We start from the raw sequence: 25,072 nt of genomic DNA, 5'->3' as shown, positions 1-25,072 counted from the left end.
AAGTAGCATTTGGTTAAGGATTGTGGCCAAGCACTGATTCTACATTTGCATGATTTGATTTGCATAAGCTGCTTCATGTGTGCTAAACAAACACTGGCTTAGCCGTTAGGTGCTCAGCTACCAAACGACACGGTAACATGCAATCATATTCATAGGGGTGTTTGACAAATCTACTTAATACAGTTTGCTGCTGCAGCTCTCTTTATCAACCCTACCTCCTCAGTGTGTGTGAAGCTAATGGTATTGCTAATTGAACTAAGGTCTAATGTCTATGTATGTGTATCAATGGGTAGAGGGTGGCTCTAGTCCTCAACCGCACACAATCTAACAATCTCAATCATTTTGTTATAAATGGTCAGTTCCCTGATAGAAGTGTCTCTGACATTAAGCCAAGTTTTACGTCAACCCATGATGCACAAATGATTGAGCATTCTGAGGGTAAGCATATCACATGTATTTAGTCACTAAATACATGAGACTGTGGGTGTTACAAAATACATACACTAAACTTTAGTGTATGTATTTTGTAACAGCCACAGTACAGGCTTGGATACACCGTGCAGTGTCTTCTTTATTGGTCTAGTTAGATTGACTGAATGAACTAGTGGCACAGCAGTCCACAGGGGCCGTTCTCTAATCACCTCATCTGTATGTAGCCTATACCAACATGTAAAGAATATGCAAATTCAACACAGAGATGTCCTAACAAGCACAGTTTGTTTAGAATTGGATCTGCTTTTTTGCAGTGAAGCGACACCGCTAATGACCTAGCCTTCTACCTCTGTGTGTCAGCGCATAGCTCTTTGAGTCCATGACAACCCTGTGTGTGTGTGTGTGTGTGTGTGTGTGTGTGTGTGTGTGTGTGTGTGTGTGTGTGTGTGTGTGTGTGTGTGTGTGTGTGTGTGTGTCCTTGTTTGGGTATTTTCCATCTTTATTGAATATGTCACCATTGACAAATGAGTCAAAAGCTGAAAGTGAGTGGGCATTATGTGCAAAAACCAAGGTCAGTAGAAAGACGATCCCATGGCATTGTGGGTAAGTTGTATATTTTCCCTCCTTCACATTCACTTTGCTGCGCTCTCAAAGCCATCACAGGTGGTGTCTCTTGTCTTTCACATTGAGTCATGTGCTCTCTCATCCATTCTTTAATAACTCACTCACCCACCGTGCTGTCCACCCAGGTAAGCTAGCATTCATCCAACCACCACACCACATTCCCTCACACACATCACCAAACATACACACACACACACACACACACACACACACGCACACATGCACACGCACACACACTGTTTTACAGTACAATGTTATAATATATATAAGGAACAAAGTTTCGTTAACACACACACCACCAAAATATATTTTCATGAACAAAATAGATTTTAATGGACAATATATTTGGATTCAAGCAGACAATATTTTGCCCAAACCCCTACTGTATACCTTTCACCATTGGAGATTGAGAAAATCCCCCTATAGCCCTTAATGCAACAATCCTCTCCATGTATAGGCTCAACATGTTGCTCACACTGTAAGCTATGATCATAGTACACATTGCACCCTGCTCATTAGTACCATATTGAGACATAGTTATCATTCTCTTAAATGACATATTCATAACAGAGGAAATATGCAAATATATTGTGATGAAATCAATTGTCTTTTCTGGAGCCTTACCTTCCTGCTATGAAGGACAATGAGACTTCCTAATTGAAAGCAGAATGATATTGATACAAATATGTGATGCATCCTTTCATCCAATAGGTCAGGTAAGAATCAATACAGGTTAAGCTCTCCCCTTTAATGATCCTGTCACAGTAAAACAGATGATCAAGCAGTTCAGTATCTGCCACAGCAGAGGACTGGGAAATATCAGATATCTTATTAACCGGACGGTAACATTGACCCATTCATCTTAAAATCAATACATCTCACCATTCAACCCATTTTAACACAAGGCTACCACTGCCCTTTAGCACTGGGAACTGCCCTTCCATTTATGTACATTCTCAGATCATATTTTGTTCACAAAACAATTTTCAAGACACAAAAAATGTAATGAATATCATGCCTTCCTTAAACAAATCAAGAACAAAACAGAGGATGACAAAGAGATGTATTGGCTGTGCCAGTGAATGTGAGGAAACATGAAGAAATAACTCTTACATTACTATATGTTTTCAATCATCATGAAAACTGTGAAAATGTAAAAGGTTACTCGATGCCGTTTTTAGGTAGACTGAAAATGAATTGAATCCTGGGACTAACTCAATGAACTATGAAATATGTTAAGCCCAATGAATTCAAAAGCTTTGAAATTCTACACAGTGGCCCTAGTATAACGCTTCCATTTTAAAGAATCACACTTTTATCCGTCCTCAAAGTGCTCAGCAGCTGGGACATGGACAATTCAAGTGTTCTCCTTTTCTATGTTGTATTTCCATTAAGCTCCAATGCAATGCGTATACACAGCAGGCTGAGTACATGGCTCACCCTGACTACAAGAAGCCAACCTCTGTGTCTTAAGTTACGTTGAGGTATTTGACTAAATCTTGTCTGTTTGCGTCTTTACATTTCTCCTATACAACCATCTTAACAGCCATTATCCCAACGTTAGTCTTTTTCTTCATGGGTCCCACCCCTCCATCTGCTCCGGGCCTGGACCTTCATCCCCCCTGCAGAGAGGGATGAAGGAGGCCTGCACACACACACACACACACACACACACACACACACACACACACACACACACACACACACACACACACACACACACACACACACACACACACACACACACACACACACACACACACACACACACACACACACACACACACACACACACACACACACACACACACACACACACACACACACACACACACACACACACACACACACACACACACACACACACACACTGATCTATCCACTGGTTGGTTAGTGAAGGTGCTGAGACCAAACAGGTCCAGCTGCATATTGGCTGACACAGGCTACAGCTATCCATCCACATCAAGCCCAGGCAAACCTCAAGACATCTGAACCTCTAGCTGCCTGCTGTCAGCCTATTCACTCTATTATATCCTCCTCCATATCTCTCTCTCTCTCTCTCTCTCTCTCTCTCTCTATCTATCTATCTTTCTATTGTATTTCCATCACATATAACTCATCACTATCACCCCTCTGTTCCACCCTTCAATTTACACTGGGCCCTAACTGCCTGTTCTCCAACATTTAGTTTTTTGTTGTGTGGTGGTTTTCAGTAGTCTATAATATCCAGAAGGTTGCTGATTGTGTATGTCTAAAGGTTAAGGTCCCGGGGAAGGAGTAGAGAACCTCCCTAGAAGGACGAGTATCTGTCTATTTGCAGATATAATACACTTGATACCCCCCACACATGAGAATATAAGACACTGTTCTGTAACTAATCGAGTAGTGCCATTGCGGCCTCAGCGTGCTGCTACTGCTACCATGAAATCCTATGTCTGATGTCTGATGGAAATCTCTTCTGAAATAAACCTGAAACACACAATGATGATTGTCCAGTCTCACCCTTTGTCTTGGTCGCAACGGGGAATTCGGCTACCACATTTGGCGTCACGATAACGGATATAACAGGAACACGATGAGTCTACCTGTACTTGGACGGAAATCATCTGATGAAAAGGAAATGCAGAACGAAGTGGGAATCCCAGATGAACGCTCAAGTTGAAAGGTTCACGTCTGTTCCAGTATCTAAAAATAACTGAGAACTGCTACGGGAGATGAGGTGTAAACGGCTGATGTGCTCTGTGCCAAGTTCAAGGTCACGGCATGAGTGTCCGGTCTGGGGGACTAAACACAGAGGCTCCGTTATGGCCAGGTATCCAGTAGTTCCACTGTTATATGAAAACACCGTGTGCTTGTTTTATTGACTAAGACTTTGGGAAAAAGGCTGGACTGGATTCAAGCTTGTTACGTCGCTCTGTGCTTTATGTACGCTAAGAAATTGAGGAAAAAGATTGGAGACCAATGTCTGTCATCAAGAAAGCTGACTGCTCGGGTTACTGCCCCCGCGCTGTCGCAAGTGCATTCCGTGGTCATGGCTGATAGAGGAGATGGCCAAACGCATACCAACCGCATACCAGCTTGGACTTTCCTGGGCCGCTGGCCACCAAATTCCACGTCTGGCGGAGTCTGCCAATTTTGAAATGGAGGAGCCATCCTCTGTGCCAAAGTTGGATGGACTACATTTCCCATGCAAGCTGATCACGTTTCGAAATATCTGAACTTGAGCCTCTTGAGACTCGGCTGCAGAGGGCTCTCGCACCCTATTCTCATTTTATCTTCGTTCAGTGTTTAAGCAGTTGCATTGTTGGTCCCATTCATATGTAGTTTGCTGCAGTAATGTGTTACACCTATGCATTGTCTTCTACATTACTCATAAAGAGTGTTTCTGTGTTTTCTTGGAGGTTTCTGTTGGGCCATTCAAATATGTTTGGTTACATCTCGTTTTTGGTTGATGAAGTTTCATCAAAATGGAGGAATGTGGTGGTTTTCAGTAGTCTATAATATCCAGAAGGTTGCTGACTGTGTATGTCTAAAGGTTAAGGTCCCGGGGAAGGAGTAGAGAACCTCCCTAGAAGGACGAGTATCTGTCTATTTGCAGATATAATACACTTGATACCCCCCACACATGAGAATATAAGACACTGTTCTGTAACTAATCGAGTAGTGCCATTGCGGCCTCAGCGTGCTGCTACTGCTACCATGAAATCCTATGTCTGATGTCTGATGGAAATCTCTTCTGAAATAAACCTGAAACACACAATGATGATTGTCCAGTCTCACCCTTTGTCTTGGTCGCAACGGGGAATTCGGCTACCACAGTTGCTTCATGAGGGGGCGCTCTAACCACTTCACCATGAGCCATTGTGTCCATTAAAACAACGGACAGAAGGCAAAATAGGATTATACTGTATATAAAATTATATTATTATAATTATTATTATATTATTAATTATTATATACATTCATTTGCCATACATCAGCCCTCAGTGAGTGCCACTGAACTCTTTACTGCTCTGCTTTACATTTAAAGAGGTGAAATGTGTTGCTGTTGCACATGCTCAACTCTCAGAGATGAGAGGGATGTGACATGGAAGAGCAGGTGTTTGGTTCAGCTCTATAGCTCCATGACGTGACCAAATAATTAAAGACCTTAACATTTGTTGGCAACTTCATTTTCTTAGTCGATTATTTGTCGACTTGTTAATTAGTTGTTGAACCCTTAATTCACAGACTGCTTGCCTCTTTCCATTTCAGCTGGTGACTGAACCTTGGATTATCATCTAGGAGACGCGTTGCCCGCGTGGGCACACGGAGAGAAAAGAAAAGCCATAACGCTATAAATCTCTATGCAAGCCAACAGCGGATGGTATATATCTATTTTTTTTTCTTCTTTTTCACACCTTTAGGCACACACAGCCCACACCCTGCTGTTATGCGCCATGAGAGGGATTACATAAGTGAGATAACTAGCAAGAGGAGGCCGGTGGCGGTGAGGGGTTAGCAGTCACTGTGGGGACTGGAAGAGGAGGAGAAGGTAGGAGATACCCACCATCACAACAGCTGCTCTGCTCAGTGGACCAGCTCTGAGTGGGCCCACTGGCAGCCTGGGGAGCAAGGTATAGTCTATGTTCCCACATTTCTAAAATCAAACTATTTAATAGAGAAACGTTTGTGTGTGTGTGTGTGTGTGTGTGTGCGTGTGTGTGCGTGTGTGTGTGTGTGTGTGTGTGCGCGTGCGTGTGTGTGTGTGCGTGCGCTGGTCACAGTGTAAATGGCTGTCTTCCCTTGGAAGGGGAAAGGGAGCTGGGATCAAGCAGCAAGACGTTTAGACTTCAAGCACACAAGCCCTCAGCCCATCACATTTTAGCCTCTCTTCTTCTATCTTCCTCTTTTGTCTCTGTTTACACACCCCCCCCCTGCTCTGAGCATCCCCAGAGCTATCCAGTATCAGCCCTCCATCCTCCAGGCCGATCCAGTGTCCCCTCTCCAGACCGCATGAGGAAGGGGATACGGTGCTGACCCGGCAAGGTCACCCGGCTCACTTCCACCATGTGAAACCTTAAACCTGGCATTTAGCCTCTTTCTTTCTTCTACTTCAGCCCAAAGCACTCCACTATCTTTTTGAGCCAATGTCACACAATTCTCCTCACTTCCTCACAAATCATACACATTTTCACCAGCTCGATTGCTACTGCAGTATTTGTATCTGTCTTTGTGCTGAGAGCATCCTTAAACTGCAAGGGTGACCTTTCTAGATCAGACAAACAGAGGGAGGGAGAGGAGGGGGGGGGGGGGGCATTTCTTCTGAATAGTGGCCCAGTAAAAAATAATATTTCCAATACAAGTACACTTTCTTTTAAGGCGAGACACAGTAGACAAAACCTTTTTTTTAGATTGACATCAAGATTTTTGTCTATTTTGCTTCTATAACATCTTCTTAACGTCTTCTTTCACACTAGTATAAATCAAAGGTCCAACATTTACATTGAGGTGTTTATTTGACTAAACCTTGTCTGTTTGTGTCTGTATAACTAACCATCTTTTATGGCCGTTATTTCAACATTAGTTTCTTAATTCAACCAACAATCTCAACTTCTAAAGCACTTACATCAACTAAACCTTACATAATCATTCTTAGCAATATTTTTGAAGGTTAAACAGGAGGATTTAGTTAAATGGTGTGAAACGTATGTTATGTTATTGGTATGATACATTTTCCTGAAACAGATTTTTTAAATGAAAAAAGGTTGTATCCAAAGTCTACTCCGTAAAGACTTTTGACACTTCTATGTTGTAAATAATTATATAAAGATTGTAACTATGGCCTTATCCAACGTTTAGATGTTTGGATTTCAAATAGATGCAAATGTAGCCTATACATCATTTGGTAAATACTGCAAAATGTGCATAGTTATTCAACATTTTTTGAAAAAAATTGTAATCCAACAAATAATTAGTTTTAATGTCATTAATATCTTTTCCTACTCACCATTGACCTCAGCGTCGTTTGCACTGTCCTTCCCGTTGGGTAAACAGTTCTCCAGGTAAACTCCATTGTGATAGCAGCTATCCCCCTGGCTGAGTTGTGGTGGCGGCTCCCAGCACTGACAGGGTGTCTGCATGATGCCACAGGGCCTGCTGGATGTGCTGGAGGCCAGGCAGTCCTCCAGCCACTGGCACAGCATCTGACACGCCGCCATGCTGGGGTTACGTTTCCCCACCACCAGGTACTCTGTTTTGAAATGTCCCTTCCCCTCCTCCTGCTCCTGCATGGTGCCAGCCCGCAGAGGGGCCTTCCTCATCTGGAGGAACTGTTTCCCAGCCTCCAGGAAAGCCACTGGGGCCGAGGCGTCGCACAGCTTCACCACCTCGTTGAAGCTCTCCATGCCCAGGTAGGTGCGTGTGGTTTCCAGGAAGGAGTCGTACTGGAAGGTGCGGAGCTGTGAGGGTACGCAGTCCTCCGTAGGCTTGGTGACCTTGAGGAATATAGTGTAGCGCCGCGGGTCGGGGTTCTGCAGAGTCCAGGAGCAAGGCATGCTGGGAAAGACTGACGACGACAGGAAGAAGCCAAAGAAGCGGCTCTGGACCAAAGTAGAGCAGGAGTCAGACTCCGGGCCTGAGGGCGCGGCATGGGACCAACCCTCCATCAGCAGCAGCAAAGGGACAAAATGCAAGAGCAGCACTGGGAAAGGCCACCTCGCTTGGCCAGGAATCAAAGAAACAATGCTGGTCATGATGTGCCTAAGAAGGGGCAGGAGAAGGTAACCTAGGTGGGTGGCTGGTTCCTGGGTTCAGAGGGACTCAGATAGCAGCTGGTCAGGGCAGAGGGGGAGAGGGAGAGGGCGTGGTGTAGGAGGAGGAGGGGGAAGATGTTGGCTCTCAAAGATCCGGCGATGAGCCCATGGCTGCATCAGATGGCCCCCCCGAGATTCACAAGAACCTGTGAAATGGAAAGAGGCAACACATTAATAAGGCTTTCTATCGGATCAGGCAAACAGAATGGGATTACACTCATTCTGTTTATCTCCACAATTAGAAATCTTTATCAGCTTTTTCTGTTTGCAGTGCAAACGGAGTGTGGCTGCAGTGATGCAGGCACAACAAACAGTAGAACAGAACAGACCAAAGGATGGAGCCAGTGATTTAGTGAAGTTGTTCCTTCATTAAGTGAGTTCAGATTGGTCTCTGCCTGAGAGACAACTGTTTTCCTCTGGTGTCTGCTCCCATACTCTATCCGCCAGCTCATTCATTTGTCCAATTATAAGACTATTAATTACAAGAAGGCAAACACCTGCAGTCATTCATTACTCCACTTTATCAAGTATGAGCCACAGACAGCAATGCCATGATCAATCATCCTCTATGTTTATGTTCATTAAAGCCACAACAATAAGCCTCATTTTTGCCTTTACAGTTTTTCACAATTGCTTAAACACATTTCCTGATAGACTACCTCATACTCTCAAAACCCTAAACCCAAATCTCAAAACTCAAACACAAAATCCTACACTTAGATTGCAAAAGCACACTTTACCCTCAAAACAGTGTTAACTCTCCACAGTTTTCTTTTCAAATGACAAACACATACATCATATGACTAGACATTTCTAGCACTCATTGAACACTGGTGTGCAGAATGGAAAACACTGTAGTATAAATGCAAACCACTATATGAATGCTTCATCAGTAGAATGATGCCTTTGTATGTTCATTGTTACACTTTGACCTGTTGGATGTAAAATATTCCCTTATAATGTTTTTACGTATGCTCAAACAACACACAATACTTTACAGTAACAACAAATACTTTACAGTTGTTACCGAATGCTTACACACATGTTGCATAATCTGGCTCGCTGTGTAAGAAAAATAGGTTGGATTGCATTTTAAGCTATTTAGTATGTCACTATAAACTCAGAAACAATTACAGTAAAATTAGGGAACAATGGTAAAAAATTTAAAAACGGCGTTGTAAGGAATTGGGTGGTTGGATTATGAATCATTTTATAGATACCGCCTCCTGTTTGCGTCTGGCCACATCGCCTCATCAACATCACACTCAATGTCATCCTTTGAGAAGCAACAGGGAAATGATCACCTAATATCCAGTCTAAATGTCCTAATTATGGAGCGACTCAGGTTGGGCTGCAGTCTCTGTCCAGGCTCCCTCATTGACAGGCCATGATCTACTGTATATTCTGTATGTTGTCTTCTTTGTCCTCGTCCTCCTGCCTCTCTCTCTTGTCCTCTTCCCCTGACTCTTACTGTCTCACAAAGGAGATGAGCTCACCTGAAGTCTATTTGTAGTGCTAAGGCTCAGACTGATAGGTAATAAAAAAAAATTGTATTTCCATATTTTTTTCATGTTTTGTATTTTACAGTAAATAGATGTGTTTTCCCAATGATTGCAGGAGATTTCCTATTTTGAAAACATTTTCTTGTGTAAAAAACAGTGTGTAGTGTTTTACAAGTGTGTTGGAGAATTTCAAACAGTGCAAAGCATATATCGTGTTTGTAGGGTTGGTGCTTGTGTTTAGGGCATGGTTGAGCATATGATTCACTGATGAAAGCTCTGATGAAAATGATGTGCGTTTCATTGTAACTCAGAGCACGGGAACTTCAGAAGTTTTTAGGTTTATTTAGTTTTGATAAGACATGGTCCTAGGTCCCACATTTTCAAAATTGGAGAACAATTATTCTGCTTACTGATCAGTGTATACTTCCATGTCGGGATTTCACGATTCCATAGACGGGTCCATAGAAAAAGATAGGAGGTCAAGAAGCCTGTGATGACGTAATACATTCAACACTGTTCAGTTTAGAAAAGGAACTATGGGAGATGAGGTCTAAGGGGCAATAACATATTACCAGGTTAACAGGTATTACCCCCTAATCTACACAATCCTGAAGAATCCTGAGAGCTTAACATTTCATAGAAAGCCCTCCGTGACTGGTTGACAGTGACTTACAATTTTAAGTCACACCTCTGTATAAACGAGGAATGATTAGCATTTCAATCAGGAGAGACTTAATGAATCAGAGATTGAAGAGACAGATTATTTATTTAACATGGATATGACGTATGAATAAATATAGAATTAGTCCTCGCTCGGTAGGGATGCACCGATCCACTATTTTTACTTCCGATCCGATTCAGATATCTGGTTTTTGGATATCGGCAGATACAGATACTTTCTGATACGATATCATAATCATTATACATTTCTTTGTTGGTGGTGATATTTTGTGTAAGGCTAGGATACATATAAAAGTAGTAGAAATAAATATACACACATTTATCTTAAAGGCAGACAATGCAATATTTTAATGAAAATATCAATTATAGTCAGACAAAAATAATCCCTCTCAATGATCACTTCTGCCCCAGTATAATACAGTATGTGGTAGGGGTGTACACGTGTACACGTGTAACCGTTTAGTAAATCATAACCGTTTAGGAAAAATCAATAAACGAAAACCGTTTAAAAAAAAATCTTCAAATTTAAAATTTTCTTTTTTTCAAAGTTTTTAAATATGTTCTGGAGACACATTTATTGATTTTACATCACTAGTAGGCCTAAACTAATTGGGGATGATAAAAGCTAGTCTGCCGAATCGGTCTGTCCCTCGGTCTCTGTCGATCCTGAGCCTCTCTGTACATCTTCCTCCGAAAACCTAAATTATGGATCTGATTAACTGGGGTCTCTCTGCAATTGACCAAATTTTCTCAACGAGGAAAGGTGGCAAAGGAGATGCCGCTTGTCCTGATGGAACCTTTAGTGTTGGATACACCTGGAACGGGTGGAGTGGCTGGAACCAGATGTGTCTAGCAATACTCTCCATTGAGGACGCCGAAGATATTTACACTATTGGGCTTCTGTTATCAGGGTTCCTGCTGATTGGAGTTGGCGGATTCCTGATTTACCGCAACGGTAATAAGGCGTTGGCAGCTAATCAGGCCATAGCAAAGCTGCCCGTATTTGAGGGTTTGTGCCGGGCCGTTAATGCACAGACTCAAGTGATAAGCGAGGTGAATCGCAAGCTGGAAGTGATTCCTGGACTTATTCGGAAAGTTGATTCGATCAGGGATGCCATTAACGGGCCGCATGCACTTGGATTTAGGCCATTGGATTTCGGCGAATAATACGGTACCAGTGACTCTCAAGACAGGCTTCATTCCAGCGCCTAGTCTCAACCAAAACAAATCACAATCTCTCGATTCGGCTCCCTGCAACGTCCTTGGCGGCGGTGCTATCTCTTCTCTCTCCGGGATGTTTATGTAAACAGACGCTCTACCCCACATTCCCTCACCTACTCCTGTGAACTCTATCTGTGACCGGGCCACGAGGTTGTCTCCAAGGCTGCAGACTGCCACTATGCCTGGACAGAGATAGCTTCATGGAACATACACACACACACACACGTAAACACATAGCACACACTCCCCGACCTCTCTAGCCTTCCTGAATCCTCCCCCTCTCCCTCCCGTCGCAGCGCGGACGGCTGCGGGCGGGGCGCCTGCCGGCTGCGTACGCCCCCTAGCGCCTGAGTTGTGACACCTACCGTCCCATGAACCCTTAACCCATTCCTCTGTGCTTATCGACGTGTCTATTTGTCTGTGGCTTGTTGTTGCTTACTATGCCAAGGTGGTTTTTGTACTAATCACACACTTGCACCTAAGGAGCTCGTGTGAGAGTAGCATTTTTTTTAACCTGTCTTCCCTGATGTTCTCTTTATCCTTCCTACTTTAAGGGGCGCAGCGCACGCTGCCGACTCTTCAGTGTATCCCTCCTGTCTCCCATGTTTGTTTATTGTCACTCAATGTCTCTTGGCGGGGTATAACTGTAAACAGAATTTCGTTGTTTTGGTACAATGACAAAATAAAGTATCTTGAATCTTGAATCGAGTGTGTGAGTGTGTGTATCGGCGCACACACACACACACACACACACACGGGGAGTCGCCGTGCCGGTGCTCGACTCACAGCCACGGAAGAGTGATGAAAGATAACCTAAAGATTAAAGTTACTCGGTTGTCGTGAACTAAGCTCGTAAGTAGCCCGAACTTTATAACACCTGTTCAACCTGCATGAACGTGGACATGTAGAAAGCGATAGGCTATATTAATCAGGAAATTAATGAAGCGCGATAATGACGGCGCACATGTCAGGCGAACGTGTGTTTGTGTTTGTGCCATGGACCTATTATAAGAGGTGTGTAAACGAGCGTAGTTCATTTCAACTGTGTGTTTACAGGCGAACGAACGCATATGTGTGTGTGTGTGTGTGTGTGTGCGCGCCTACAGGACGGCGCGCGCGCGAAGACAATGACGTCACGGTTAACCGTGTACACGAAAAAAATTCCGTCGTGTACAGGTTAGACATTTTTGTAAACGTTCACACCCCTAATATGTGGTGGAGTGTTTATCTGCACAGTCCTCCTCTCTCTGGCTATATTTCACATAGTTACATTTGTTGGTATTGTTTTATAAACAGAAGACTCAGAACCAAAATGTACCATTTCAGTAGAAGAAATATCCCAGCTTTAATAGTTGAGCATATGTGTAGTACAAACCTTGTCAGTGAACTTTGAGGGCAAAAAAACAAATAATAATAGCTCAAAATTTGTAATCAAAGTGAAATATTCAATTAATGGTGATATTGATTTAAGATCAAATGGCCCTGTCCATTATCTGGGCCCTCCTTTCTTCAGTCTACCATGGTCATATATCTCAGCCCTCCTTGGCCTGGCAGCTCTCTACCTCATACCCAATGCATCCAGGGGAAACTAGCCAGGCCTCTCTCAGCAGACAGGCCTGACAGTAATGAAATGAATAGAGCTTTAACAGAGGATAAAGAGCTGTTCTGTATTGACAGCTCCGCCTCATTTATCTTCATACCCCCTCCCCCCCCCCCCACACACACACACGCGCGCACACACACACACACACACAAACACTAAACTCTCCTCCTCCTGCCACAAGGGACTCTGATCCCCCAACATGCACTGCTTTATCCAGGCTTCCTGTTCATGTCAAGCCCTACACAGCCCCCCCCCCATCTACCTCCATCTTAAAACACACACACACACACACACACACACACACACACACACACACACACACACACACACACACACACACACACACACACACACACAGACACCCAACCGTTCTCCATCGATCCATCATGTTTGAGATGCTAACAGATCTGCAGCACAGTGGTGGAGGATGTGGCAGTGGCTACAGCTGCAGTCTGCCCAATGAAAGCTGACCCACAGATTAAACCTTATGTTCCCCGTCAATTAAATCAATGCAACTCTCCCTCTGAAGCTCGGCTGCTGCATGTTACATTATGGTTTGTGAAAGCCTATCAAGCTACGGAGGGCAGGTCCAACACACAGAATGAATGGAATGGAGTCATGTGATGGTGATTCCAGGTTTAGAAAAATTGAGCAAAGGGTGGCACTGAGCTTTAAGAGCCCATACAAAAAGCCTCTGTGGAGAGTGTGATCATGGCATCCTTCTTCCTTTTTTTCCGGCATTTTCAAGCTTTTTCTTTTGATAGTACAGAGTTGAAATGGGGAGACAGAGAGAGAGGGGGATGGCATGTAATAAAGGTCCACAGGTCGGATTCGAACCCGCGACCACTGCAACTAAGGCCTGAGCCAATATGGTGCACGCTCTATCCACTACACCACCGGAGCGCCCCATCGTTCTTCCTTTTTGAAATGTTTGGTTTGTAGAAGAATTCATTTAGTAAAATGTGGTTCAATGATGACATCACTGTCTGCTGGGTGAGTGTAAATGAGCAGTCACTTATTGAAGTGTTTAGAATCAACCCTAGAAGTAAGTCAATCATTTTTTGGTTGGGACACTGTTACAGTTTTTTCCGAATGCTTACACACATGTTGCAGACTTTGCAGACCATTTCAGGTTTTTGCTAAAGTAAAAAAAAAGAAAAAAACACACAAAGACACACAATAAATGGTACCACTAGAATGTTCTACAAAACATAGTGTTGTAGGGGAATGATTGAAAGACATTTAGGCTATGGATCCTGTCTCCTGTTGGCATCTGACCACATCACCTCATCCACGTCACAGTCAATGTCCTCCCTTGCCAAGCAATGGGGGAAATATCGCCTTGCATGCCGTATCAAACCTCTTGAAGATTTTTTTGGGAAAGATTGATCCACTATATTTTCATTTAGACACATGAAAAAAATATAGAAAAGCTGCTTCTGAAAAAAAGTTTATATTGCAATTTCATGGTTTTGGCCAAAAAAAGAAAAAAACACAAAGAATAGGATCGCAGTCCAACAAGCAATTCAGTGTGTCACTATGAACTCTGAAACAATTACAGTAAAAAAAAAGTTTTGTGGGTGGATTATGAATCCTTTTATGGATACCCCCTCCTGTTTTATCTGGCCACATCGCCTCATCGACATCACATGCAATGTCATCCTTTGAGAAGCAACAGCAAAAATGTTTCTGATATCCAGTCTAAATGTCTTACAGTAATTATGGAGCTACTGTATTGTGTAGTTGGGCTGGACTCTCTGCCCAGGCTCCTATATTGTTAGGCCATGATCTATAACATGGTCCACTATAGTGACCCTGTCTCCGTCTGTTGTCTCCTTTGTCCTCGTCCTCCTGCCTCTCTCTCTTGTCCTTTTCCCCTGACTCTTACTGTCTCACAAAGAAGCTGAGTTCACCTGAAGTCTATTTGTAATGCTAAGGCTCACACTGATTGGTTTTAAATTAGCTTTATTTTTTTATTTTTCATGTGTGTGAGTCTGTGTGCTTTTCCAATTTTAGTTGTGTTTTGTATTTTAAATAGATGTGTTTTCACAAGGATTGCAGGAGATTTAATTTTTGAACAATGTGTCTTATGTAAAAAAAACTGTTTGTAGTGTTTTGCAAGAAGTGTGTTGGAGAATTTCAAACACAGTGCAAAGCACTTATTGTGTTTATAGGGTTGGTGCTTGTGTTTAGGGCATGGTCACCAAAGTTAGAGGTTGTGATGCTTTGGGCATAGCAACCACTTTTAGTGTTTAAGCATTAGGCAAAAACTGTAACAACATTTCCATTCACTGACCAATTATCATGTATTTCTTAAATACACACACACACACACACACACACACACACACACACACACACACACACACACACACACACACACACACACACACACACACTCACAAAAGAGTGTTAAAAGGATTTTAAAAAACCCGGGCAATAAAGTATCAAGCAGCTAATAATGTAATAACTTATTACAGGGATTTAATAACGTATTACATTATGGACAAACAGTTATTACTGGTTTTATTGTTATTACTGGTATTATTGGTTTTGAGATGGTTTTACATTATTTGCAAGGTTCTACTTATTTAGCTTTTATTACATTCAAAACTGAACAATGATTAGGTGGTTCGGCTGCTACAACAGAGCATACAGCATGTTCAGACTATGTTTATGGAGCCACTGTCCATACACCAACATTAGAGATGAACTGATCCACTATTTTTTATAATGAACAACATCAGAACTCAACGTTTGAATTGCTAAATTATTTTTAACGTGTGCTATGTCACATAGCTATGGTCTTAACATTTGTAATTTCCCTTAAAAAATTTAAAAAGTTTGAAAACAGACTATTGAATTTGGATGGATGCGTGGGTCAGAGTTGTCAGTCCCATATCTGATATACAGATTGTAGCCATATCGGAGCGATATTGGGTATAGGGTCAGCCCTGTCCCTAACCAACATGCTTGAAAAACATTGACATTTAGAGGGAGGAAGTTCTTCACTGGTTGGGAAATGTTTTATATTCTGTAGCAGTGGAATTATTAATTCCCTTTTAGCCCCCCGGCTAGAACAGCAAGCAATTAAAAGAACAAAGGTGTTGCATTAGCCAGCAGCCCTAGAAGCATGAATCCATGTAAACAAGCCCAACAGACTGGCTCTGGGAGTGAGTCAGAACAATGGGCCAATCACAGCGAGGCAACAGGGCCTCAGACAGAGACGTAGAGAGAGAAGAGAGAGAGAGACAAAGAGAGCACTGATGAGGAAATGATAGAGTCGCACAGAGCAGCACTCCTCACATCAGCAGCACAGGGATTAAAGGCTGATTAGCAGCGTTAACACACACAGACCTTCTGCTTCAAAAAACTACAAGGCAAGAAGCCAGGGGGCTCTCACACACACATACACTAACACACACACACATACACTAACACACACACACACACACACACACACACACACACACACACACACACACACACACACACACACACACACACACACACACACACACACACACACACACACACACACACACACACACACACACACACACACACACACACACACACACACACACACACACACACACACACACTTCCTCTTCTCTGAAATGGTGTAAAATTGTTCCTGTGCATCATCAAACGCTAAATACTTTGGCACTGTATGTGGACTGAACATTGAGGCTGTTCAGTCCATGAATGCATTGCGCGGGTGTAGTGATCACATGTGTATATATACTGTATATACAGTGGCTTGAAAAAGTTTTCATACCCCTTGAACTTTTCCACATTTTACCAAGTAACAACCACACACGTTGTTACATTTATTTTATTGGGATTTCATGTGGTGCTTTATGGGCGGACGTAACCGGATGACGACAGTGCTGTGCGTGCTCCACCCCTTGAGATGGGTGCACGTGGCTGGACCCTACATGGATCTAGATGTGGGTCTGGATTTCCAGGCCCAATTCATATCCATCAGTGCTGTTCACATTGCTATGAGGTCACACATCATGTGCATACAATTTGGATTTGGTCTTGTTTTGCCTGCAGTCTGAATGCAGCTTTGGGGCTATCACAGTTACAATGGATGTTGATGTTCAACCTATAGTGCAGCATGGTGGGTAGGATTGCATTAATCAATACATTCACTGTACACCCTGCACATTTAGCCTGCTTGGTAATTGTTTTCAATGTACTCATTTACTCCTTCAAAATACATTTCAGACAGGAATACTTTAGTCAAAATAGAAGTTTATTTCAATTAGCAGAATACTTTGCAATAATTATATTTGGCGGTATGGTTTTGATCTGGGATCTCCACACCCTCCACACGCACACATGGAAGGCTTAAGGCAGAGAGAGCCATCCCTCTGTCCTCCATGAGCAACATGGAATTCAGAAAGATGTGGAGAGCTGCAGCAAGGACCCCTAAGGTTCAGAACAGAACAAGCGTCAATGACAACAGAAATTACATTGATAGACAAATACAGTAAACAAGGAGTTGGTGGGATGGAGGTGGGTTGCAAAGCGTAGCAGAGGAAGCAGCACCAGTAGGCTGGCTAGAGCAGCTTAAATAAGGCGCCACTTTGAGTGGATGGCCAATGGGACGCTAGGGGCGGAAGCTGGCTGTCAGCTGACGTGCAGAGTTTGACAGCCGGCTTGACTCCGTAACCTGCCTGAACTAACGCTAAGCTCCATGAAAGGAATCCTGGATAGACCTGAGCTACAAAGTTAATGGAGAAACTAGCTTGCAACATCCAGAAACAATATTGAACACTATCAGATATACATATATATCAGATATCTATTGCTGATGAATCGGTTTACCACAGTGTACCCTACATTCCGAAGAAGACGACTTGGTGCAACCACACGGAAAGAGCACCTTCTCATCTTTCCCTGTAACCTTCAGGGCTGGAATGTAGAGTAGGCCTAGTTGTAGAGTATGACAGGCTGATGTTATAATCCAGTTGGGTCTTCTCCTGTGTTCTGAGTCCCAGGCTGTTCTCGCTGGTTCTGATTTTCCTATGCTTTGACCCCCAGACACTAGCTGGCTCTAAGGGTCCTGTGTTCTGACCCCCAGACTGTGTTCTAATCTATCTGGTTCTATCTTTCATTTGAATCTTATTAAAACCTTTTGAATTATAATATGTTGTATTTGAAATTGTATTTTGTTCAGTTACTTTCAAGTGCTTAGAAAATTTGCTTTGCTTAATTGACCAAACCCCATCATTCTTTTACTAGTCCGACATTAGTTCAGGAATGTGTTGCTAGCTTTCAGGATTCTTACTGTTACAGTATGTGTTGTTATGGTAGTTTCAGAGTGGAAAAAGTAAGTGGATCAGTTTAAAAAAATTAATCTAATTAATTACAGGCTCTGTGATTAATTAATCTAAATTAATCGCATACTTTTATGACACTTTTATACCTGTTTATAAACAGCTGTATAGCCTGCTACTACAGTTTGTTTCTCTCTCTCTCTCTCTGGCTCTCTCTCTCTCTCTGGCTCTCCGTCTCTCGTAACTTCTGTCTCCTCAACAGACAGCGCTGCACTGCCACAGATGCCTATGCCGATTCATTCCCCATCGTCGTACTCATAGGCAAAAATATTGACACACACACACACACATGGGGCGGGTGTCCGTTTACGCGGGAGACGAGACAGCTAGCAAACAAAATTGTACACACGGAGGAAGATTGAGAGATACTTTTGAACCTACATTGTTGCACCCACTAAATCAATAATGCACAGACACTGCGGAGAATAAAGTAAGATGTCTTCCTACCTTCATGCTTATTTGCCCGAAGAATCCCATAAACCGTCCATAGAGCCCTTGGCCCCGCCCTTTCCTCTGCTTCTCTCTTAACTTTTCTCCCTTTCACCCGTGCGGGCCGTGTATGCAAGCTACAGGTTCAGCTCGGTGCAGCTGCGCACCACTTTTGCACCGGGTCAAAGGGCATTATAGAAGTGCGATTAATCTGCGTTAATTTTTTTAATCGCGTTAATTTTTCTGTGATTAATTAATCGAAATTAACGCGTTAATTTGACAGCCCTAATTTTAACCATTACTAATTCATTTTTATCAATACCAGTATTTTTTATATGAAATAACAGATGTTTGTTTATCAATTCAACATTTTTCTTTTCCGGAAATCACTTGTTAAAACAGATAAAACAAATTATTTGCCAACTTGTGTATGTGCAAAAGTTTGTGAACCCTAAGCTGCATTGCTTAAATCGAGCAAGGTAAACACAATCAGGTGGGCCAAATTGAATGATGAAATGGACCAATGTAATGAGAGATCTTTAGAGAAGAAATTGGGCAGCACTAGATAAAACAGAGATCAAACCAGGTCAGTTTAGGCTCACCAAAGTGAACCCATACAGGTCAGACATGCTAAAAGGGAAAGAAAATATCAGAGGATCTACGGAATAGAGTTGTGATGTTGCACAGTTGTGATGGTGAAGTGTAACATGTTGAACTGTTACTCTATAGGCACGCTTGGATTAAAACAAAGCCGGTCTCACAATATGTCAAAGAAAAAAGCTTATGCAAATGGCTGACATGACCATAGGACCAAGTGTTTGCTTAAAGGCGAAGTAAGCGATTTATTTATGTTAATATAAGTGTTAAATCGCTCTTTATTCATACAGTGATCACTTATATAGTGTGCGCGTTTCATAAAGCCGATCTCTCATTCACCCGCTCTGCATGTAATCGGCAAATAAACTTTTCGGGATCCCACTACTAATAACCAATCACAAGAGAGAACGCTACAAACCGGCACCCGTCTCACTGCCGGTGCACGTGCAGAGCGACAGATGGGTTAATGTGTATGAGCCTACAATGGCGGAGCAGGTAAAAATCCTTCCCAATGTCTGTTTTGATGGTTTTTATCATGTTTTATCACACTTATGGATCTGAGATGATGCTAGATAACTCGCTGCTTGAAGACCACAGTGCATTAATGTGGTGACGTAGGGATGAGGGAGGGGACTGCTAACTGCAGTCACTGACAGGAAGTTAGCTAAACTGACCATTCCGCTTACTGAACCTTTAACACATTTCATGAAAAGATTTTGAGTAGGATGGTGTCAAATAGTTGAGCGTCTAAAATGGAAAGGCTTCGTCCTCTCTGGAGCAGATACATGATCAATGAATTGATTTAGACATTTGTTATGTTTAGTTTTTAGTTAAGTTTTATTTCACATACAAACAACATGTGTGGGTGTACAGGCTTATATGGAAACCACACCCGAAAGACATATTCATATAAGAATACAAAACACACACACACACACACACACACACACACAATCACCTGGGTGCAACACGAACCATTTAGGCCATACCGATTATATGCAGAAAAAAAAATCTGATAACCGATTAATTGGCCAATTACATTTAAATTTCTTCTAAAAAATTATTGAAAATTATTACTTTTTTAACCCTTAAATATAGATGTATACATAATTTTACTGACAAATGTATGCAGGAACTTTTTCTTTATTGTAATAATTGTTTAAAAAAATTAAGTGCTACAAATATGTCTAAAGTGTCATGGGGCATTTTTAAACTCATGAAACGCATTAAGTATTTTATCTTACTGCAAGTCATTAACAGTCAAGAGATGACCAATGCCTCTGCTATTGGTTGCAGGGGGACCAGTATAGTGTAAATGAATCCGATTACAACACATCTGCTGCTGCTGAAAATAGGCTATAGCCTTAATGCTATTACATAATATATGCTACCTCCAGGGCTGCAATGCATTTCACCAAACACGATTGCCTGATTACATTTATTTATCTATTTAATTGTGGAATTAGTGTAATATCCCAAAATATCGCAATATGCATCGTATCCAGGGCTGTACGCTTATTTTTTTTTTTTTTTTTTTTAAAGATATTTTTGGGGCATTTTTATGCTTTATTGATAGTGCAGAGAGACAGAGGTGAAATGGGGCAGAGAGGGGAGTGACATGCAGAGAACGACCGCGGGCGGGAATCGAACCCGGGTCTGCTGCTGGGCCCGGCCCGGGAGGGGGACGCCCTACCAACTGAGCTAAAGGCGCCCCCGACGCTTATTTTTCTAGGTGGTAGCACTGGTGTAGCAAGCAAAAAAATTCAGTAGCACAATTTTTTTTTTGTAGCACACAAAGTATGATCGAAAACTTGCATAACCTTAACCCTTGCATTTTACTCTAATTACCATCTTGGTCTCATCTGAGATTCTCAATCAATATTATATCCTATTGTGCAGTAATAATTGTATAAAAATGTATAAGGGTGCAATTATTGCAATTTAGACAAAAGATTTAACCTGCCAATAGCAATGTTTGCTGATTCAGAATTATTTCCATTATTTAATATTTAATAATAACAATATTTTTTTTATAACATTCCCTTTTAATTAAAACCAAACTTTAAACCATTGGACATAGCCTATGAACTAGTATACACATTTGTTCAATTTAGGATAAATTAAATAGGTTGTTGTGATTTTTTTCAGCTGAAGGACCAGTTGCCTTTCAAGCTAGAGCACTGTGGGGCTGTGACTGCTAACTTCCTGTTCTTATCTGCTTCAAAATAAAAGTGAACTCACGTTTGGCTATTAACATGCTTTTAATGTGAAGGCGCATAGGAAATGGTATGTTTGCACACGCGGTCACTTAACTGTGTTTAATGTAAAAAAGAGCCGTGTCCTTCCGTTCTTTGTGAAGTTTATTAGACTCTAGAATCGCCGCACGAGCATAGATCCTGACCACACATCTTTCACCAGCCAAAGTGGAGGGTGGACTCAATACTTACTCGCCAAAGAATACATTTACCCGCTTTAGGAGAGTGTCAATGTAGAGCCTTCTAAGCAGTGTTGTGCATCACTCCTCTCTCTCTGTCTAAGTGAGATAGTATCTCCTCATTAGCAACCTGTCGCACTAGTGCGAGTAGACTTGCCTTCATCATCGTACGTGATCAATTTTAATAGCAAATGCGATCAAAACTGTCGCACTGTACAGCCCTGATCGTATCCCAATGTATCATATCGTGAGCCATGTAAGGTAATGCGTATCGTATCTTGAAGTCCTTGCTAATACACAGCCCTGGTCTGCTGTAATAATATCTATCTCCAGAATCAAGAGTTGGGCAGACAGACAGACAGACAGACAGACAGACAGACAGACACACACACACACTGAGAGTGTCATCCTCCCTCCTCCACTCTGCTCGTAGAGCGATATAAAATGCTGCAGTCAGTGTGTCATGTCAAAGAGCCAGTAAACAGGCCTTCAGACAGTGAACACACGTCAGCATTGTTTACAGCACTGTCACACTGGAGCCACTAAAGCACCGTGAGTGTAATTCAACATGTCTATTATTAGGTCTTATACTGTACAGACAGACGGCGCTGTGTGTTTGGGTTAGCAGCTGCAGTCTGTTGCTCTGTTCTTCAGAAGGGAAATTAAATCAGGAGACGCAGACACACGGAGAGAGAGCAATTATTCCAAACACAACAGGCGTCGGCTGTACTCAAGTGGATCTACAGTTCATTAAAGCCCTTAATTGGATTTTTACCCGGATCAGAATTTGTAACCTCAGATTACAGTCTGGGCCTCATACAAAGCAAAAAAGAAAAAAAAAAGAAAACGGCACTGGGTGGTTTTACAAACACATTAATGGGGCTGATAATGACAGATATTTCAGCTTTGTTGCATTCTCTCTGGTAGGCACTCATGGCTCGCAGACACACAGCAGATGCTATGCCCGTTGGCCACTTGAAAAAGCAATGCAGAAGATAAGAGTCATGATGCATGTGGTTCTGTGTTATCTCTCTCTATCCTAATGCCCAGATCTCTCAGTGGGGATGTTATTACTGATGGCAATGTGCGCCTCCTTTTACTCCAGTAGCGCCATAAGTCTGTGTGTGTGTGTGTGTGTGTGTGTGTGTGTGTGTAATGGCCGCTTTGTTCTAATGCGTATAACAGCATTAATATGAAAGGCAATTTCTCTTGAAAAGCCAAAGCAAATCAAAGCCAGATCAAATTCAGATGACAATAAGTTAATGAGTAAAGGCGTATGTCTTTTTGCACAAAGGGAAAGGGGGATTGAAACTCAAAGAGGTCATTATATGCAACTGGAGGCTTTAAATTGTGATTTCAGCTCTGTTCCATCCAACTGTAAAAAATATAGTGAAGCTTACCCAAACCTTTAAAAGACCAAATGATTTGGAGGTCAATATGCTCGCATGAACTATGTTACCATTGCTTCTTTTTTTCACCATTATTTTTTGTCATTTTTAATGCTTTATTGATATACTAGTGCAGATGAATTGGGTTAGAGAGGGGACTGACATGCAGAGAACGAGCTGGGCTGGATTCTAACCCGGGTCTGCTGTGAAGAGGACTGAGCCTCTAACCACTGCACTACGAGCACCCCCCCAACCCCATTGTTTCTTCTAATGTTAAAATATGCATCCGCAAGGGAAGCTGAAATGGTATTTGAGTTTGTTAGGATTGATTTGTTTTTCGATGCTGTTCACTTATATTGAACCTGGCTCAGTCCACATCTTACATTTAGTGCCATTTCTCATCAAAGTTCCCCAAAGGATAAATTAGTCTTGATAATAAATCTATATGAAAGATATTCCAATTATTGGTTCCCTGCCCCTAAAATCACAATGACCTAGTGCATACATGTGAGACTTGTATGGATAATACACAATAGCACTGTATGGAGATTGAAACATACAGGTGGAAGATTAAAGGTAAAACCTGGATGTATAAGTAAATAAACTTAAATAATGCAAATTATTCCCTAGTACAGTATACAGGACTCACTGAATGGTTTGATGTGCTGTCGTCACGATATCAAAATGCTTGTTTCGATACTGGTACCAAGAATTTCGATCATTTTCTGGACTTTTCAATACTAAAATGTTCTGTACATTTCAGTACTAAAAGCTATTAGAAAGAATATGATGATACCTTAGATATATTAGCGGAAGCCCTAATTAGTTGTTAATACCATAAGAACATATTTTATTGATAATTATTAGATCATAGGACTAGGTTATGTCTTATTATAGGTTCATATTTTTCTCAAATCTTTATCTCTACATTACTTATTAAAAATACTCTAAACATTTTTATTGTGAATTTGGTAGAAATGTTGTAAGTAGTTATATATTATAAAACCAGAATGTTCATTTTACTCAAACATATGCCTCTAAAGAGTAAAACAAGAGACAATGAACATTTGGAGTGGTCTCCTTATTTTTTACAGTACATTGATAAGTGTTGTGTTCCCAATAGCTAGACAGTCTAATATTTATATTTTTTTACTGTATTATTTTGTACTGTATTCTTGAATACAAGGGTGCCGAGGTACTTTTTCAGGCTCAGTAAACTGTACAAGACTCTAGTCTGACGAGTTTGACAATGAAGTGAATGGGACCTCATCTAGCCAGGCTGCTCTTCATAGATGATCAGTTATACATTCTTGCAATATCATACCAATCTGACCTCTATTTAGATTTATATATTTGTTTTAAAATATTGAATATATTATTTTTTAACCTATTCTTAATTATTATTTTTTTAAACGCAGTTAATTTCAGAGCCTCTGTCCCCAAGTTTGCTGCACTTAGTGCAATGACAATATTCTGATTCTGAAAAGAGAATATTATCTGTGTGTGTGTGTCACTCCTATTCTAACCTCTCCCTGTCCCCTTACACTAACCACCCAGCTGTTGCCTGAACCTAATCACCAATTTCAGGAACATAGGACTGTGGGAACATATGATCCCGTAAGTACTGTCTCCTTATTCTTAAATAAATGCTTCAGGTTTGTTAGGTTTTTCAACATTTAACCACCACCTTTCCCTTACATATCCACTGTTGTGCATACAATTGAAACATGTTGTGGTTTTGAGAGAAGTTAGAAAGAGAAACTGTTTAGTATCTCATTTGATAAATAACGCACACTTGTTGATGCAGTGACTCACTGTTTGTGCTCATGACTCAATAAGGAGAATGTCATGCTTGTTTAAATGTTGGAAATGCTCCAATGTGCAGTAGAACCCTAAAGTGGAGCTGGCTGCCTTTTACAACCCTGTCTGCTACACCATGGCTATTTTATTCCAGATTTGCATTGAGAAAAATAAATGAGTAAATATAATATTCACCACTTCATGTTAAATCTATGT

The 25,072-nt window shown here is 41.6% G+C and overlaps 1 protein-coding gene across 1 annotated transcript in view; it reads right to left on the bottom strand.

Moving 5' to 3' along the window:
• The window catches only part of adgrb1a (adhesion G protein-coupled receptor B1a), a gene marked incomplete at both ends in the record, with an annotated part of 145,802 nt that extends 138,012 nt beyond the window's left edge, over positions 1 to 7,790 (bottom strand). The window contains one exon of the mRNA XM_080038830.1: positions 7,046 to 7,790. Within this exon, the coding sequence (XP_079894956.1) occupies positions 7,046 to 7,790 (745 nt within the window). The remainder of the gene's footprint in view (positions 1 to 7,045) is intronic.
• Between the last annotated feature and the right edge of the window lie 17,282 nt (positions 7,791 to 25,072).

Source organism: Ammodytes marinus, assembly GCF_949987685.1.
Source record: "Ammodytes marinus genome assembly, chromosome: 13".
NCBI classification, from domain to species: Eukaryota; Metazoa; Chordata; class Actinopteri; order Uranoscopiformes; family Ammodytidae; genus Ammodytes; species Ammodytes marinus.
This window is presented reverse-complemented; position numbering and strand designations above follow the sequence as displayed.